The sequence below is a fragment of the Gopherus evgoodei genome, chromosome 3 (assembly GCF_007399415.2).
Source record: "Gopherus evgoodei ecotype Sinaloan lineage chromosome 3, rGopEvg1_v1.p, whole genome shotgun sequence".
Taxonomy (NCBI): Eukaryota; Metazoa; Chordata; order Testudines; family Testudinidae; genus Gopherus; species Gopherus evgoodei.
In genome coordinates, this window is record NC_044324.1 from 145,596,758 (window position 1) to 145,616,796 (window position 20,039).

The window sequence follows — 20,039 nt, forward strand, 5'->3', positions numbered from 1 at the left end:
GTAATTCCTTTGGTACTGAAACATTTCCACGTAAAGTTTCCAGAGATTAATCCCACTTGCAGATGGGATTCAATATCCTTCAAATTAAAACTGCAAAGGAAAGAATGTGCTGAAGTCATAATTAAAGTATCCAGCTACAGAGTAAGGCATGGAAATCCCAAAAAATCTGCTTGTATGGGGCAGAACCTAGGGATGTGCTGAATTAGGTATAACAAAGTTCAGTTCTGTCAACACTCCTCCACATTTCTATAAAGACTGCAATGGCTCCTTAAGGTTTTTATTTTTGTTTTTTAATTATTGTTGTTATTATTAGCATACAGACTGAATAGATAAAATGTATAAACAGAGGCTTGACAATGACGCCTAATCTGGGACAGTTTAAGCTTCTCAATCATTGTTTTTTACACTAGAAAATAGAAGAAATGTTTGATAGACAAACACTCAGAACAGCCAAGTGAATATTTGACATTGAGTAATCTCATGTATTGTGGGGCAACAAGTTCTACGGGGGGGAGGGGTTTACTCATTAGTTCATTTTCAAACAAGGTGATTTTAAAAAATAAATCTTATGTATTTTCACTAAACTGAAATCATGGATATATAAAGTATGTTTAAAAAAATAAATTACTTCCTTAACTGCAAGCAGTCTTAATCCCATAAGCCTTATTGGTTAAATAATTACACAGATGCCACTAGTGTAGAGCACAATTATAAAATAATTCTGTGCTAGTTAGGGTTATATTCTTAAGGACCCCATATTTGCTTCACAAGCACTAGCAGCAATTTATATCGTGGTCAAAAAAGAGGATCTAACTCACTGTACTAAGTGCATTTGTAGTGTACTTGCCTGCTATAAATAATTGGCTTACGTGAAATCAGTAAATGTATGCATAAATATCTACTCTAGGCAATCAATATTTAAATCTCTTGATAAAAAGTCTGAGATTTGTGCATAGGCTAAAACATCTGAACCCATGAATGCACAATTCAGTTCCTGCTTAAAAGGTCTAATAGGCAAAATAAGCAGAAATTGATAAAATGTGATTGGAACTCAAAGATAGTATTCCATCTGCAAGTACGGGCCACGTGCATTCACTTGAGCAGTGGCTGATGCCCAGCAGTTGCATTGTGAACTATGGATTGATTTGCCACTATCTCTAGCTTTCTGCAGAAACACTCCACTACACCTCACTGTGACTACCACATAGCTACTTTTCCAAAGCTCCAGCAAAACACTTCTTGCTGAGCAGGGAGTGACTGCTGAACATTTACTAAGAACGGAGGCCAGCGTGAAGGACAAGAGCACACAGGAGTTCAGTCTGGCGGGGGGAAAACCTCTTATCAAGGAATGTTATTCTCTTTGCAAGTTACGGTATAGTACAGTGGCTCTCAACCTTTTTTGTACTGGAAGCCCTGTGGTCATCATCTCATCTAGCTACCTCCCAATCCTCCACATTTTGCAATATGGGAAGGCCAGCTTAGTCATGTTTCTAAATACTTTAGTTCAGTTACAGTGCACTAAGTAAGATTTCTTATTAGGATGGTACTAAACAATTTCCCTTGGCTCCCCAAGGCCTTTGGAAATCTCTCAGAAGCCACTGTTTCTCAGTTGTACTAGGCACTGAGAAAGAGGTACCCAGAGGACAGCACAACTGCAAGTGTACCCACAGAAATAGCTGCCTAGCTTTCAAAGGGTTAAATGGAAAGGCACAAGAGAAGCATGTTTTACTCAGATACACAGGCAACAAAAGCAGCAGCAGTGCAAGCTCATGAACTGTAACTTGCCTATATTCTTCACCACTGTCCCGGAGATGAGTAGTTCAAAGTATATGTTTATTCTGACTTTAGCTTTCCTCAAAAAATTGCTAGATTGCCAGTCATATTTCCACAAAAGGTGAATAACTTTTGGTCAATACAGAACTGGGGACCGTAGAGGCTGAAGGGCTCCATAGCCCTTTAAGTCCACATATGTTTAAATTCTAAATTTTCATTATTCAAATACTTGTCTCACATGGATGGCATTAAAATACTTATACAACTGTATAAGAAGAGTCCAAAATGCTGTGTACTTTCAAGCTGCAGCTGAATATGAAAACTCAGGTATCCGTGGAAAACATGCATGATAGTAAGGCCTTGTCTAAACTACCAAGTTTTGTTGACAAAAGTTATGCTACTTTAATTAAACCGCTGTTGCACATCCACACTATGCTCCTTGTGTTGGCAGAGCGCATCCACACTAGCAGCTCTTGCATTGACACACAGAGCAGTGCACTGTGGGTATTTATCCCACTGTGCAAGTGGTCGCAGAATGCTTTTGGGAGGGGTTTGCAATGCCTCATGGGGCAGGTACAGCATCACAATGAGCAGGTTTCTCAATCCCATAATTCCATGGGCATCCTACTAGATTGCCAGTAGCTTTTCAACTGAAGTTTGGAGGGGGGAACAGCATGCGACAGGGAGTGTGTGTTAGGGGGGCGGTGTATGTGACAGAGACAGAGTGTGTGTTGAGGAAGTGTGTGTGTTGGAGGAGAGTGTGTTGGCATGCTGTCTCTAAGTTTAGACAGCAGCCTGAACAACCAATCCTGAGGGAGGGGGCACCCCTCCACATCAGTCCCCATCTCTGTACAGCACAATAGTCTCTCCCCGCCCCGCAGCAGCCCACTATGTCTGCCTGCCCATGGTTCTGTGATTTCCTCCCACCGCCTTCTCAGCTGCTGGGAGCAGCTTCCTCAGCAGCTCTGGGAGCTCTCCAGGCTGAGGAATGTCAAAGCCAGGAGTTTGAAAGAGGAGAGGCAGGGCGGCTGAGTTGAAAACAGTAAGCAGAGCGGTGAACAGTATTTTGGGATACTGGGGGAGGCAGTTATGGCGACATAACGAACAGCAACATCTACACGGACATTTTGTCGCTTTAACTTTGTCACAAAAAGCTTTATGCCTCTCGTTGCGGTGGTTTTATTTTGCCATCAGAAGTAGCTTTGTAGTGTGTACACCTCCACTGTTTGGTCGGCAAAAGTTGTCTTTTGCCGACCAAACTGTGTAGTGTAGAAAATGCCGAAGTTTTCAGTAAAGACATTTAAAAAGCAATTTGTGGGATGACCAACAGACTTGCCCCCTATCTTCCCACAAAAAGGTCACACAGCTTTTCCAAGTCTGAACCTTGGAAAGGTTGTCTCATTTAACTGTAAACATTAGCTATATGTATTCTGTGCTGCTATCAGCACATTGTGTAAAAATTCACGTTTTCTTCTCTATGGCTTTAAAATATAGTGCAAAAAAATTGTATCTTTTTAAAATGTACAAATGTAGCACACAGCATTTTGCACAGTCCTACACCACACAAAAAAACAGCAATATATACAGTAATCATGTTCTCAGATTATAAAAGCTACTGATTGTCCAGTTAAAAATGTTTAACTGAGGATAAGTATCATATATTTAGTGTTGCAGCTTCTATTATTAAATTAGGTAGTATCTTCTGTACACTAGTTACCCTGCATGTAAAAATACTGCTCCAAATATATCTGATACCAATATTGAGAACAAACGAAAACTAATCTACTTTCTTCCTAGACTCATATACTGGTAATTGCAACAGATTGACAATATCCTGTAATATCCAGAACAAACCTTGAGGACTTAAGATAATGTTTACTGAATTAAATTGAAACTTACTGAATTAGGGTTAATAAATTTGGGGTACATTGTATTAAAAATGCAACTGTGTACATGTTGTTATAGTACTGTATGCACCTTCTTTAGTAGGGATGGGGTGCTAATGTACTTCCTCCCTTATCATCCCTTTGAAGCCACGCCTTGGAAAAGCTACATAAATACTAAGTAAAATTAGATTCTCCGGGGACCAACAAACAAAGATAGGGATTTTTGGGTGAATACCCTGGTTTTAAACTGACTCAGGGCCTTCATCCTGATCCGGTAAATGGACAGAACCCTGGTCCACAGAGGGCCCCAACCCTTAGAGTAGAGTTGGAGGGACTGGGCCTACTGAGATTTTGTAAGACTGGGGGCTTGTTCTCAGCTGACGCTGTCACAAATTGGTAACCACAAGGGATCCCTTGGGTTGGGGGGCTGAAGCACTGCTTCTGCCAGAATCCATGTTAGGATGAAAGTAAGCTTATTAGCACACGTGTAGGTTCTTTTATTGGCTGTAATATGTTTTCTTTGCAGTGCTTTTTTACCTTTAGAATAAAATAGGTTTGCATAAGAAGTGTGTGGTAGTTACAACTGCAGCGATTAAACCTGTAAACCGTCTCTAAAGCAAGCAGGCGTGCGTGGACAGCCTGTCTTGGCTGGGAATGACACAGTGAAGGCGGGGATTTGTGCAGCCTGGAAATTCTCTCTCTCAGTCAGAAAGGAGAAAGATGCTGGTCTCTGCCCAAGGAACGCAACTGCTGGGGAGGTGAAGTCTGAGAGTGAGTGCCCTTGCTGGACCACTGAGGGAAAATACAGAAGCACTGGCCCTGAACTGTGATAGTAACAAACTTTTCTCAGTTAAAGCAGACCTCTCTCCCTGCCACCCCACAAACTAGCCTAGGCTACCTTGGAGCTTCTGTATCTCAGTTTCTACTAAATGATTAAATATTAAAGACATGGATTTTCAAATTATACACTTGTTGTATGATATAAGGTGGCTGACATTTCAGCTATGAAAGAAGTCAAATTCTATCCAGTCTAAGATATTCAGACATGTTCTGTAAAGCAGTGTTTGCTTTTCTTTCTGCGTAATTATGCAAGCATGAGGAAATTGAAAAGTGACCAGAGGTTGGTTAGTAAGGGGAGCATTTCTTTTAAAAGGAGTGGTTTCTTGCAAACCAAAAACCAATTCTGGAGAAAAATACACCACAAGTCTTACCTGTTCTCCTACTTTTTCACACGAGCAGTCCCCAACTAGTAGTGCTTCTGTACCACCCCAGCACTTATGCTACCGCCCACACAGCTGACTAGAAAATGAAAGGTCACTAAATTCCTTAACTAGTTTCCAGAATGTAGTATGAGCATAAGAGCAGTTGACTTTCGGCTGACTTGTGCTGCAGGATGGAAATTAGTTACTAAAAGTTTAGAAGACATATTTCACTTTAGTCCATCAGTGTACATAACACAATGGACTGGAGTAGCAGACTTGCTTTTGGCAGTATAGTCATAGTATAAACATGCACCAGTGACCTCTGTCGGAGAGATAGATAGGTCACTGTGAAATGATGGTTGTTGAAACCAATATGTAAATTTAGAATGAAGATGTTTAAAAAACACATTCTGTCCGTCGCATACCTTTGTCAGTTTTGAATGAGCACCCCACAAGACCTGAGGCTATGGAATACAAATATATCTACAACTATGCAAAACTGTAATTTAGGCTGGCATATTAAAGCTCCAATTTTAAAGGTCAAGGAGATACTAACATTTAAATAGGCATTTTTCAACATTTTCTTTTGTTACAACCACATTAGATCTAACCCCATTTATCCAATCTAACTGGGACCAGGGCCAGATCGGATAATCAAAAATTCGGATAATCCGGAGAATGGGACAATGCAAGGCTGCAGCACTGTCTAGTGGCCATAGCAGAGATCATCCGCTTCTGGACCTGTGTTGCTGGTTGTTTGGTTAATACGGAGAGTTGGATAAAAGAGGGTCAGATAAATGGGATTCTATTGTACTTGGTTCACAATGCAACTCTAAGTTTCTATAATATTGACTACTTCTATTAATAGACAGCTAGTCAGCATGAAGTACATTTCCAAGCCACAGTGAGAAATTTTATATTAAGTGCTCTCACTAACAAAAGGTAAAGGAAAATACTTTCATAAACACTTTTTAAATATCTAACTATAGTACTCAAGTTCCAATTAAATATCTGCAGCCCTAACCTTTAGATTAAAAAAACAAACAAAAAAAAAGTACACCTCATGTTATAGGTCTTTTTTGTAAAGTTAATCCCGACTTTAATATTTTTTTAAGATACAAAGCTTATAGACTGCTTTTCAACAATTGTGTTATATAAAACTAGTTGTTGGAACATAATTACTTCGTAAATAGGTAGCTGCTGGCAATCCAAGATTCTTTAACCATCTGAAACACTCTTATTTTGCTAAGAGTCATGTGCAAGGCACGCAATGTGATTAAGAAAATCTCAACTAGAACTCAGAAATTGCTATAGCAATTCACACACCACTCTAGCCTTTCTCTAGTTTAGGCCAGTATGTGATTACAAGAGGGAAAGGCTTTGTTTACCTCTAGTGGAACATCCAGTTTGGTTTTATTCCAACATTTATATAAACAAAACTGTAATGTTTTTTCATCTTTGTAGCTTATGTACATAGCACTCTGGGTAGGTTGAGGTGTTATGTATTAGTATACAAAGGGATTAATTTCTTTGGATCTAGATGTGCTGTTGTGGGGAATACATTGCTATCACTGAGTATAAGGGGTGGTACACATGTTAGGAGAAGGCAAAGGTCGGGAGGCACACAGGTGGGCCAAATGGTCAGCTGATTTGAGCATGGCGCATGGAGTGATGGGCTGCAGCAGGTGCTTTGAGCAGACCCTAGGATTGCTTCACAGAATCCAACTTTCACAGGAGAGCCATGACTGGCCTGTGGTGCCATCAGTCACTGCAGCTCTAGATGGGAGGGTATTACACCTGTTGAACTCCAACCTGTGTCAGAGAGCACTGACCCTGGGGAGCAGGAACACCTAGAGGTGCAGTATGTGGAGTGGGAACCCCTCCTTCAAGCAGAATCCCCTCCACGTGCCCCCACCCCCACACTCTCGCTGTATGAAGAAGCCATGGATTTGTGATTGAGGTGAGGGGAAGTTACCAAGTGAGGGCACTGCCAGGTCATTTAAAGCTGGGGCAGTACAGTGGGTGGGGGCACTGCCAGGTGGGGTTACAAGGAGTTGGGGGGGTGAGCACTGCTAGGTGATCTGGGAGGAGCATGGGGTGGGAGGGCCCTGTCAGGTGATTTGGGGAAATGAGTTTGGGGGGCACTGCTAGGTGGTATAGGAAATAATCACAACAATGCTTCTGAAATAGACTGATCTTTACATATTTATCTTAAAAAAATATCCAAGAGCATCCAGTGGCTTAAGAGGCACCTGGACCCCAGCTGAAAGTTGTCCCTACTATTGAAATCTGAAATGGTGCCTGTGCCCTCGTGGATGTGGGGACAGATCCATGTTAAAAAAATGCTAAGGTGGGGAGTGATTCAAAAAAGGATGAGAAACCCTGTATTGGGAGACAATATCATCGTTGTTCCCCTCACCGTTCCAAGCCATAAATAAGCATGTTAAGTGAACTTCCATTTGTATCACTTTAATACTACTACTTAGTTCTTATGTAGCATTCTTCCTCCATGAAAGGTTTACAAAGAAGAGTAAATATCCTATTTTCTTTACACAGATGGGAAGAATATGGCATAGTAAAGCTGAACTGTTCACACAAAAACAGCCAGTGGCAGAGATGGGAACAGAACAGACCGCCAGACTCCCAAATTAATGCCCTATCCACAAAATACACTGACTAGTTCATCTGAAGAAAGGCTCACTAAAACAATAATCAAGGCTTAGGCTCCAATCCTGCAATGAGCACAATATGGGCAGGCTCACTATAAAACTGGGTCTTTAGAGTTCAATCCTCTAAATGCAAAAATGTCCATTGTTACACTCTTCCAGTAGATTATAAACAATATCAGTCATGTTTTTTCAAGCACCATGCTGCTCTGTTTTATCAGTCATTCAGTTACTCCGTGATGTAGATCAATAGAAAAAAAAAGAACACCCTGTTCACTCTCTTCTATTACTTCTGATTAGACAAACTTGTATCCTTGCAATATCCTTATGGATATGCAAATTAACTTACAAGATTGTAAACTGATATACATTTATTTAGCATGAGACATGCTTTGGAAGCTCAAAACCAGCTAAAATTTTATTTTATTTTTGTGCTGTAACTCTAAAAAGGAGCTTCACTGTAACTAACATCTTCCAATTTAAATCCCAAACAAATTTTAAAGGGATATTCCAGACAGTCGGTTTGCTCATGACCACCACAGAAGTTCAGAACTCATCATGAACAAATCACAAAACATGTTTTAAAATCCCGCTAAAAAAATCAAACATCTTATGTATGACTAAAGAAACTTTTAGCTTTTGTTAATGGATCTGTAACAGGCTTTTATGTCTGATATTTAAGATTTAAGCCTTTTGCTACTTATTCATTTGAGCTAAAAGAGGGGTTTTCATGCTGTGCTATGGCACACTTCCCCTCTCATTTGTGGTCCTCAACTCCACGTTGTATACTAGGCACTTATATGCATCCTTTAACCACAGTATCTGATCAACAGTATCTCCATGGTAATTACACATTTGCTTACATGGAAAAGTAGTACTAGAAAAGTACTTCTATATATTCAGCTGCCTTCAGAGCCCTTTGGAAAAAAAAGTTCACCACTCTGTCTCCTTTTACTCTAGATCAGCGGTTCTCAACGAGGGGTCTGGGGCCCCTTGGGGGTCCACACACAGGTTTCAGGGAGTCTGTCAAGAAGGACCAGTGTTAGACTTGGTGGGGCCAAGGGCAGAAAGCTGAAGCCCTGTCATGCAGGGCTGAAGTTTGAGATCCAAGACTAGTCAGCTGGGGTGAAGCCGAAGCCTGAGAAACCTTGCTTTGTGGGGCCACCTGTGGCGTGGGGCCCCAGGCAGCAGCCCTGCTTGCTACTCTCTAATGACGGCCCTCGCTTTTATATGCAGAAAAATAGTTGTTACGGTACAGGTGGGCCATGGGTTTTTTAATAACATGTTGTGGGGGTCTCAGAAAGAAAACAGTTGAGAACCCCTGCTCTAGATTTCATCTCCTGCTCCTATCTGTTCCATCCCACCACATGGACACGAGCAGAAAGAGGACCATGTATTTAGCCAACACTCCACAGACCAGCAAGCCATGGACCACAATTTCGGAACTTCCATATAACACTGCCGTAAATGTTTAACCATAGTTTTTATTTCTTACTAGATGCAACTTATTAATGAAATACAAATATTGGCGCACTACTTCAGGCCTCACTAAGTTTTTCCCCCACTGACAATAATAGTTAAAACTGTACATTTTATGGCTCTTTCATTAGTAACCAAAAGGCAATGTACAGAACCTTAGGTACTTTACTGTGCTTAGTATCACCTACTGAATCCAGTTACATAGAACTGTTTGTATCCTCTGCTATTTCTAGTGTTGTATATACATTTGATATATGCACATGGGCACACATATAGAGAAACCCAAAGAGGTTTGACTCTAGCAGGATGCTACTGTATTTAGCAATGAATAATAAAGCTGACAGGCTGTACATATATTCAAAAACAAATTCTGCAGTTATACAACAAACGTAGTTGATAAGTTTTATAAAACTTATAAGACAGATTTAATGCAGCACAATGGGGGCATGATCCTGATTAAGAACTTTGGGTGCTATTGTAATACAAACAATAGTATTTAAAACAAGATGCTGTAATCACCAAGAGTAAATCAGGGAAAAGACTGATAATCACACTTGTTAAATCTACTAATGAAATGCAAGATTCTTTATAAAAACATCTGTATCGAGTGGAACAATCACTTCAATCAGGCTTGCCTAATATAGCAAGTATCAATGGTCTACAAATGCCTCTGACTGACAATGGTGTATATGGATACCGCACACAGCACTAAAAAGGAAACTAAAAAGCTGTTAGAAAATCATTCTGCATCCTACAGCACTACCTTCATTGCAGAGCATCCTCTATACAGACACCACCTCCTCAGCTCACGATTATTAATTCTCTAGAACTCCCGCTAAGGCACAGAAAGTAAATCCATCATTTAAGCTCAGTTAATGCTTATATTTCCTCTGCAATGTTACTTTCCGGAGCGGAGTGATTGTCCCCTATTCCTTCGTCAAGCTTGGCCCGGCAGCCATGTCCTTATTCCCTTACGAACGGTTGTTTCGGAAAGGGAACGACCTGCTCGCGGTGAACTTACACAGTCCTCAGCAAAACCTGGCGGAGCCAAACCTGCACAGCAAACACCAAAGGCATCTAAGGCACCACCACGGCAGTGGGGAGAAGCAGCCTGCAGCCTAGATCCGCACCAGCGCCGAGCCTCGCACCGGGGAGCGGGGCCGGGACAAATCGGGCACCATTCCCTCATGCAACCCTCTCCCCATCCCTTCCTAGACAGAGAGGCGAGGGTTTTACCTTCATGATGAGCTCAGGCTGCGGAAAAAAGCCCCCGATCGGGGCTGAGCGGCCGAGGCTGGACCTGGAATTAAAACAAAGCACTGAGCCACCACCGCACCAGCCGTTTGCACCGGAGCGCGGGGGGAACGGGCAGGGGAGCCGCCAGGTTCCTGATCAACCCCCCTCCTCCCAGATCTCGCCACCCCCCGTTTGCGATCTCTCCCCATTCAGTCCCCCCTCCCCCCGCCCGGCCACTGCTTTCCCTCCAGCCCCCACACACCGCGGCTCGGCTTCCCCTTCACTCGCTGCCATTGACGCCATTTCTGTCAGAGGAGGAGAAACTTGCCACAACAACAACCCACCCCCAGCCTCTCCGGCTGCTCCAGGAGAGTCCCCGCTCCGCGCCCAGCTCACAGGGGCCCGGGCTCTCAATCCTCTCCCCAGAGACCTGCGGGCTGGAGGGGGGCGGCGATGTCTGATCCCTGGAAACCCCCCCACTCTGCTGCGGCGGAGGGGGGGAAGGGGCCGTTGCTCCTCCATTGTATGAGGAAGAGAAGGGGGTTGGGTGGCAGCTCTCCCCGTCGGAGGGGCTGCGGCTCTGTGGATCCCGGCAGAGGCGGCAGCTTCTCCCACCCCCATCAAAGAAAGCGCTGACTCCGCGACAGGAGTTTTAATAGCAACAGCCGCAACTGCCCAGCGCAGCGGGCCGGACCCGATCGGCACAGGCAGGAATGAGGCAGCCCCCCTCGGGCTCCTCGCCGCCCCGCAGCGACTCCAGCCCCTCACCACCCCCCACCTCACGCGCGGGGTCAGCGAGTCCCGCCGCAGTCTCGCCAGGACAAAAACAACCCCGCTCCCGCCTAGGAACGGCCACAAGTAGCGAAGGCCCCGCTCCCTCACCCGCTGGCGGCGGGGCCGGGGCGGCTCTTTCTCCTGCTGTCGCTGATACCTTTGTTCCGCGGCGCCCGCCCGCCCGCGGCTCTCCCTGACCCGGGAGGAGATGGGAGACGAAGCCTCCTCCCGGCTCCGGAGCCGTTGACGTGGTGCTGGCCCCGGATCGATCTCCCAGCAAGGGCTCTGGCTACGGCTGCAGCTCCGCGCTGCGTATGATGGGGCCGATCCCCCCTGCCAGGACCCGGCGCTGGCGGTGGCTGCTCCGCTCGGAACCTCTCGCTCCCCTCCCCCACCTCACACAGTGACTGACGGATAGAGACCCGCCCCCTCCCCGCCCTGCACTTTCTCTATTGGACCGGAACCGGTAAGGCCCACGCGTCTCCCTGCACCATTGGCCCCCATGTCGGAAACACTAACGTCATTTTTCCACCAATTCTATGGAAACAGAGACTCGGCGCCGTAGAGGCTCATGGGTAACGCGGTTCTTTCCCTCGCCGCTCTTCTGCGCCCATGAAGTAGCTGAGCCTCACACCCGAACCACATATCCCATGATGCATCGAGAGTGAGGGGCCGCCGGGGGGGTGGGACGAATCTAGTGCTAATTAAAACAAGTGGGAGGGCCTAGCGCCTGCGCAGTGAAGCCCTGGTGGCGCATTTTACCCCCTAACAGCAGAGAGTGGTGGCGGTAGCCGTTAAGGTGGAAGTGGGTGGAGTTTTTAACGCGCTGCTGCCGGTGTCGGAGCTGGGGAGCGCGCTCGGGCCGGAACGGCGGAGCTGGGTGCGGCTTGGCCCGGCAACGAGGAGGTGGATGCTGACTTCGGCTGGCGGTAGGTGGGGGACCGGCGGTCTCCCCGGTCCGTGCCGCCAGCCGGGCTCCTTTGTGCTGCCAGGGAGGCTCCCTGCCGGGAGCGACACCTGCCCGGCGACCTGGCGCCTTCCCGGCCTGCTCCTCTCGGCCCGCTGGGCTTGGTTCGCCGGCCCCGCGGGACAGCGCTGCGCCCGGACCTGCCTGGGTCCCGGCCGGCGGGCTGCCTGGCGAGGTGGGAAAGCGGGAGCCGGTCTCGGCGCAGCCGCCGGTTGGGTCGCTGCCCGGAGCCTGCCGCGGGTGGTGCTGTGCCCGGCCGCTCGGCCAGCAGGGAGAACTAAGGGGAAGCAAAGGGCCCCGGCAGCGTCCGCGCTCCCTATTCGCTTCGTTCCCCGGGGGCCGCTCTGCAAGCGGACTCGGCCTCTGAGGGTGGCGCCGCCCCGGGAGGCAGCGCCGAGCTGGCTCCAGAGTCATCGGGGGCTGAAGGGGCCGCTGTTTGGTCGCGCTCTGGCTGTTGCTGAAATGGCGCTGTAATTTAAGCAACAGCAGCATTTATACGTAGTCAAAGCCACTGCTAGAGCTGATGTACCCAGCTTTTGGCAGAGGTAAGCAATAAAGAGACCTCAGGGTGAACCGTGTGTAGTTGAGTTTTGCTACTAAGTCACTGCGGATTTAGCCATTCAGTGTTCTGTTAAACACTTTGCTTGCTTTGTAAAGATATTTTAAAATGCAGTTCAGCCCTTGCAACCCTCCCAATGAGCCTCTATGCAGCCAGATCTCCTCCTCCTCCCCCTGCCCCCAGATCCCTCACTAGGGTGACCAGATGTCCTGATTTTATAATGACAGTCTCAATTTTTGGATCTTTTTCTTATATGGGCTACTATTACCCCCCCACCTCATCCTGATTTTTCACATTTGCTGTCTGATCACCTATCTCCCTACCACGAGCTGCCTGCACCCAGATTGTCCCACACAGAATCCTTTCACCCCACACCTGGATCCCACACACACACACACACAGAGACCATCCGCCCTTGGATCCTGCATGGTTGAGCTTGCTTGCCTTGCACCTGGTGCAGAGGGGCAGGGCCTCCTGGTGCTTCTGGGGCAAGCCCAAGCGTTGTGCTGCATCAGGGTTGGGTATAGCCTCACCGCAGCATCCATGTCTGAGAGCAGAGGGGGACTGTAGGGTGATCTCCCACCTTTGTGCAGCCAGTGGCCTGTGCTCCCCCCTGCCATGTTGAAGCCTGTGCATTTATTTATTGACAAATGAAGCTCGCAGAATTTTGCCTGTTTTAAAAATACTATGTGCAGAATTTTTAACTTTTTGCGCAGAATGCCCTTGAATAAAATTTTTAAGATAAACCTATAAATTGGCTCAATAGGAGCCATTTCAAGGACTTGCGGCAACAGTGATAGTAAAAACTGCTTGGCATTCTTGAACTGCTTAGATTGCTAAAACTGGAAATATTAACTTGTAATCCATATGTTTTGGACAATGAGACTAGCCTAGTTTTAATTTCTAGTTTTTTAGATGCTGCTGCTCTAAGAATTGCAGACAGTATTTAGACACAAGGTGGGTGAGATCTTTTTATTGGACCAACTTCTGTTTTACTGCATGTCTCTACTTTGATTTTTGTCTTTTTTAAATTGAGAGCTCTTTGGAAAGTGCTAGAATACTATGGATGTTAATGTAAACAGGTAATAGAATTGGTGGTAATAAAATGGGAGTGCAAAAATTAAGATAAGTTAAATACTCTGTTAAAGTGTATATTTTACTGAGCTGTTTTGGCAACACTTGCCTCCCTTAAGAAATAATTTCTCCACAAGTGAAATATTTAGCTGTCCATGGATTGGAAAATACCTCATTTGTTACCAGCAAAACCATGCATCAGGGAAGAGGCAAGGCGAAGAATAAATGTTCAGACTGAAGCTAAATATTGTAAACTAATATAATAATCAAATTGGGATTTGGACAAAACAGCATTGTGAACACCTGTGCTCTTGCAAAGAGGGCTATGAAAGCTTTTTGTAACAAATAACTATTCTATATTAGGTCTGAAATAGAGCCTCTCTCCTTGCACATGCTTTTTAACCCTGCTGGGGAATCTTCTTAGCTGCTGAATTGCTGGTGCGACTTTCTTTGGAGGTCTCCTGTTCAATCGTTGGCTTAGGTGGCGTAATGACATATATTTTTAGGTGTGTATGTACTGGCACATTTAGAACAGTAAAGCCAAATTTATTGATTACAAGTCCAAAAAGGACCATTGTGATTTTGTAGTCTGATCTCATGTATTATGCAAGCCATAGTTTCTGCAAAATAATTCCTAGAGCATATCTGTTAGAAAAAAGATTGTCAATGATGGAGAATCCACCATGACCTTTGGTAAATTGTCCCAGTAGCAAATTACACATTACTTCTAGTCTGAATTTGTCTTGCTTCAACTTCCATTAGATAACTATACCTTTCTCAGCTAGATTGAAGAGCCCATTATTAAATATTTGTTCCCCATGATACTATAGACCATAACCAGGTTACCTCTTAACCTTGTAAGCTAAATAAATTGAGCTGTTTGAGTCTATCACTATAAGGCATGTTTTCTAGTCTTTTAATTATTCTCGTGGCTCTTCTCTGAAACCTCTCTAATTTATCAACAGCACCAGTGCCAAATACAGAAGTAAAATGATATCTGATCCTGCTTGTGATTCCTCTGTTTATGCATCCCAGAATCACATTAGCTCATTTAGGCACAGCATCACCCAGGAAGCTCATATTCCTCTGGTTATCCACTGTGACAACTCCCAAATCTTTTTGAATCACTGCTTCCTGTGAAGGAGACCCTGTATTGTATAGCATGGCCTACATTCTTTGTTAGATATATATATTTACATTTACCTGTATTAAAATGCGTATTGTTGTGCCCAGTTTATCAAGTGATCTAGATTGTTCTGAATCAAGGACCTGTCCTTTTCATTATTGACCACTCTCCCAATTTTTATGTCATCAACAAACTTTCTGTGATTTTGTTATCCCTCATGTCATTGATAAAAATGTTGAGCATAGGGCTGAGAACCAATCCCTCCTGGATACGACTGGAAATACAACTGATCCGTGACTATTCCCTGTCTATAAATTACCTTTTGATAGTTATCCATTAGCCAATTTTAATCCACTTCACATGTGCTATGTCAATTTTTATATCATTCTAGTCTTTTATTTGAAGTGTTGTGTGAGTATCAAGTGAAATGCGTTAGAGGTCAAAGTATACTGTGTCAGCACCATTACCTTCATCAACTAAACTTTTAATCTCATTTAAAAAAAATCAAGTTAGTTTAACAGGGTCTATTTTCCATAAACGTAAGCTGTTTTGCATTAGTTACCATACTTAACCCTCCTTTATTAAACAAGTTCTGTATCTGCTACTCCATTATTTTGTCTGGGATCAGTGTCATACTGACAGGCCTTTAATTCCCATGTCATCTCATTTACCCTTTTTAAAAATTTGGCACACATTAGCTTCTTTCCAGTCTTCTGGAACTTCCCCATTGCTCCAAGACACTGGAAAATCAGCATTAAAAATCCAGTGAGCTCTCCAATTAACTTCAATCCCAAAGGTTTAAAAGAGCTATCTGGAGCCGCTGAGGTAAATATCGAGCTTTAGTAGTCATCCTCCAGAGAGATAGGAAAATGGAAAGTGTTATGCACCTTATGATGAGATTATATCTTCTGTATTTGGGGGGGGGGAAAACCAGAACAGAAATATTTATTGAACACTTCTTGTCTTTTCTGCATTATTGATGATTCTACCACTTTCAGCTAGTAAGGAACAAAAAGAATCCTGGTAATGGTCCATAATATATTTACAAAACTCCTTATTGTCCTTAACTCTGCTGGCCATAGTGGTTTTTTCCATTGGGTCCCTTGGCTTCTTATATCAGCTTGCTACAATTTCTAACTTCTGCCTTATATTCATCATCAACTTTCCCTTTTTCCCCACTTGTTTTTATCTATATCTATATGCATGCTTTCACTTCCCTTCTAAAGCAGATTAGTTTTTTTTAACTAGATCTGATACTTCCTTTTGTTGTCGCTTTTTGGGCATCTAGTAAGGTGTTCTTAAATGATTTCTAGTTATTCATTTTTTCTAATTAAATTCTTCCTCCCAGCTGATTTGGCTCAGAATTGTTTTCAGCTTTGTGAGACTGACCCTATTAAAGAACCAAGTATATATATTACTGGTCTGGACTCTATTCTGCTTGCACATTTATTTTTTTTGATGATCTCTTGTACCTAAGTTGCCATTAATTTTAGGGTTCCGTAATCACTTCCTCCTTATCTGTTCAGACAAGGTCTAATAAAGAATTGCCCTGTGTTGGCTTCAACACATCTTGAGTTAGGAAATTGTCATCTGTAATGTTTAGAAATCCAATAATGTTTTAGTATGGGAAGCATGAGACTTCTAGCATGTCACTGAAACTCAAGTCCCTTGTGAGCATGCACCTTTTTTCCCTAAATATTATAAATAGGTTCCCAGGGGGATGGTCATCCTATTCCCTAGTGTGATTTGGTGATCTGCACCAGATACCAACTAATACCCCATCTTTAGGGCATTGATCCATAAGCATTCAAGATCACTGTCTTCTGAGTTCAGTGACTCAGAAATAGATAATGCTATCTTTTTACATAGCGTTACTCCCCCTCCTTAAATGTTATAACCATTTGTTTTAACATTCCAATCATGCACATAATCCCAGTAGATTTCAGTAATATGAACTAGATGAAATTTGTGCTCATAAATGAGCAATTCCAGACTCTCATTTGTTACCCCTAGCTTGAGTGCAGAGGCAATTCAAGAATTTCTTCTGTATCCTTTGGTTCCTTGATTAATGTTGTTCAGTGTCTTTTTTATGTTTGTGTGTGTGCACAGTGTTCATATCTTTTTATCCTTCCTTTTGCTATTAGTTTTACTTAAATTCACACCTTCTGTTAATTGAAAACAGCATGTTAAATCCCTGTGAGTCCACTCATTCAGAAGTAAAGTGGTCTTAATTTGCTCAAATTTAATTCACAGTGACCCAGAGATGTGTTGGGTGACAGAGATGACATGGGGCTGGCTGAGACCTTGTTTTGTTTTTTTCACTGGGAAACAGTCAAGAAGTATAGTTGTTTTTTTAAATGTCATTTTTTCCTAATGAGGGGTTCTCAAGCTCCTTCATATTGTGGACTATATGTTAATAGAGGTTGTTGTTTCATAGATCACCTCCTATTCTGTTTGCAACTGCATAACTTCTGTACAGCAGCTGATCAAGTTGCCATTACTTTCCCATTATTTTTTCATGTATTTGTGCTAACGTGTGTCTAATGCAATGGGCAGGATACAGAATTTGTTTTTAGTCTTCATCTGCCCTCTCCAGTTTCTAGTGTTGCTCTTTTCTATTCCATGTTCAAGTTTCTCTGCCACTTGTGCAAGAGGACATGCTTCTGTTGCCTGGGATTTTTTTTTTAAATCCCATTTCCCTGCACAGACTTCCTTGTCACTCTGTTCTTTGTTCTGCTGGATGTGTTACCTTGCCACTTGACCCTCTTGTAGTGGATCTACTGCCTGACTGTTTTGTTCTCCTCTTCCCAGGGCTGCTCTTGTGGCTCTGACCAGCAGTTCCTGTTCTCTTTATGAGCAGTTAGGCAGCCTTTTATTTTTTCTCAGCTTCTTCTGTAGGGTTTCCTTTTCTTCTTGACAAAAAATAGTCCGATCTAAGGTTGGGTATTTGACCCAAAAATAATTGGTCAAATATTGTCAAATGTCAAAGGGTCAGATGTTTCTAAGTGTTAACTATTAGAGCAGTACCAAAAGAATAGTGTGAGATTTCCAATAAGGTTAGCTTTAAATTTTTATGTTTGAGTTATTTTAATGCTGAAAAATGCGAAACTCGGTAAAATGAAGTTCTGAAGAATGGCTCTATGCTGCAGTCAGAAGGTTAGGTCACTGCCAACATCGGGGCATTCTTGGTGGAATATATAACTATTTACCTTGATCAAATAGATGGTTGGTTAACATTATTTGACTGCTTAGTTGACCAGATTGTCAAGCCTAGTCTGGACATCCATAAAAGCATCTGGAAACAAGAAAGAGGCAATGACATCTTCTCCATGGACCACTCAGTGACTTACAGATCAGTATGGGAAACTGTCTTAACTAGCGATCTCTTGTTGTGAAAGGGTAGAGGGAATTAAGGTTGGGCATGTATGTAACAGTTTGAAGATATTGCATAGTGAGTAAGGCACTGTGTGAGTAGGAATTTCTGAATATCTTGAATCTGATCGAGAACTTCATAAGGCATCACACAACAACATTTTTGAAGAGAGGGTAAACCTATACGCTCACCTTTTTGAAGAAGTCTATCTTGAAAAACCATTTTCTCTAGAAATCTCATTTTGCAATAACTGCCAAATATGCTTACTGTAGCAGAAGAGTGCACAACTAATTGCATATTGTTAGGGAAACATCTGGAAGGAAACCTTAAGTTTCAAATTTGTATTCTCTGAAATTAACACTTTCAGAATCTTAACTTTTGGCTCTGTGCTTTTTTACAAAAAGGGCATGTGTTGGATAACTACTTGAATACAGTTTTTTGGCAATATGATGAACTCATAGCATTGCCTAATGCAGTTCATAGAATTTTCTCACCTTTCCAGGATCTCCTTTTGTCTTTTTTTTTTTTCTCCCTCTAGTCTGTCTTTTACCCAATTATATCCTTATTTTGGGGTAAGATTGTGATATTCTTGCTTTGCAAGTAGTCCCACTGAATGTGGTGTGACTAATGGTGCAAGATACTCTGTTCAGTGTGAGGAAGGGTATTGCAGTCTGGATTTCCCATAAATTAACTTACAATTAAGAAGACTGTGCTAATTTAGGATTTTTGTAATGCAAGTCTTTCCTGTGAATGAGGAAAACTGTTACCAAGAGTCATTTAGGAAAACGGTCTGGAAATAGTAAATGGAATAAAGTTACATTTTAGCAAAATATTTGATCACTCTCCTTAATATGCCTATTTTCAAAATGAGTACGTTACACTTAGAAATCTAGCAGCAAGGCTTTTGGCTGGTAGCCAAGGATATTCTTCAACTGTTAGGGCAAAATACTCCTTGCAAGATGCCTTCTAAATAGGCAAGGGCTGCTGCTGAAGTAAAATGAAACTTCATATTACCACTGCAGCTCCAGTCTTCAGATGACATTAAAAGCATTGAGTTTTGAGCCACTGCATCTGCAGTGCAGCAAGAAAGGTTAGAGGTGAGAGGAAGGAAAATGAATTACAGAAAGAAATCTGAAAAAGTCACAAATGGAGAGCCTGAGAAGAGAGAGGACATGAACTGAGAAGTGAACATTTTAGATGAATAAGCTATACAGACAAATAAATCCAGAATTGGCAGTAAGAGAATTTGAGACAAATGGAATACATGGTAGAAAAAATAAGGATAAAGAGAACCAAACACTTAAACTGATCTAAAAGAATAGGACATAGCAGAAATAATGGCATGAATTTTAAAACAAATATGAAAGAATGAGTAAGCCAAAAATTGAGTTTTAAAAATGCCTTAAAAATTCAGTTTATTTTTAATCAGGAAACTTAGATTAAACTTATGTATTGTGTATATTTGTTCCTGGACATAAACACATGTTTAGAATTTGAATTATTCTGACTAACTTTTAGAAATCTACATAATGATGCTTGATAGTTGTGTGGGATTCTACTAGCTAATTTTTGAATACCCATTCACCAGAATATCTAAAATGTCTAAAGACCCAAACATCAAAGATTTTTAAAATAGTTTATAATGAATTTCAATTTAAATGGGTTTTGCTTTCTAAAAAATCAAAACAAGTTCCCCTGGTTTTTAAAATGTGCTGGTTAAAGTATATAAAGCAACAGCAAGCAGACTTTTTTGTAACGTAAAGCCAGTTATGGTTAGAAAACGATGGTTTTCTTTCGAGCAACACTTTTAAATGGCCTTTGTCCTAAATCCCTTAAGCATGCTTATCTCTTCCCTTCTTTCTTAGAATTAGGGGCTGGCTTCCATTCTATATTTTTAATTCTCTAACATTGATTGTGGTAGTGA

At 42.7% G+C, this 20,039-nt stretch overlaps 2 protein-coding genes across 3 annotated transcripts in view; one reads left to right on the forward strand and one right to left on the reverse strand.

Annotated features, from left to right (window-relative positions):
- Positions 1-11,400, reverse strand: part of ARID4B (AT-rich interaction domain 4B) — a 184,059-nt gene extending 172,659 nt beyond the window's left edge. Inside the window, 2 exon segments of the mRNA XM_030558348.1 lie at positions 10,243-10,306; positions 11,174-11,400. Coding sequence (XP_030414208.1) covers positions 10,243-10,248 — 6 coding nt within the window. The 5' untranslated portion in view covers positions 10,249-10,306; positions 11,174-11,400.
- A 356-nt stretch (positions 11,401-11,756) lies between these two features.
- Positions 11,757-20,039, forward strand: part of GGPS1 (geranylgeranyl diphosphate synthase 1) — a 57,628-nt gene continuing 49,345 nt past the window's right edge. Inside the window, exons 1-2 of one of the 2 annotated variants that reach the window (XM_030556924.1) lie at positions 11,757-11,945; positions 13,450-13,499. The gene's annotated coding sequence lies outside the window, so the exon portion shown is untranslated. The remainder of the gene's footprint in view (positions 11,946-13,449; positions 13,500-20,039) is intronic. The other variant, XM_030556923.1, reaches the window with a different exon arrangement.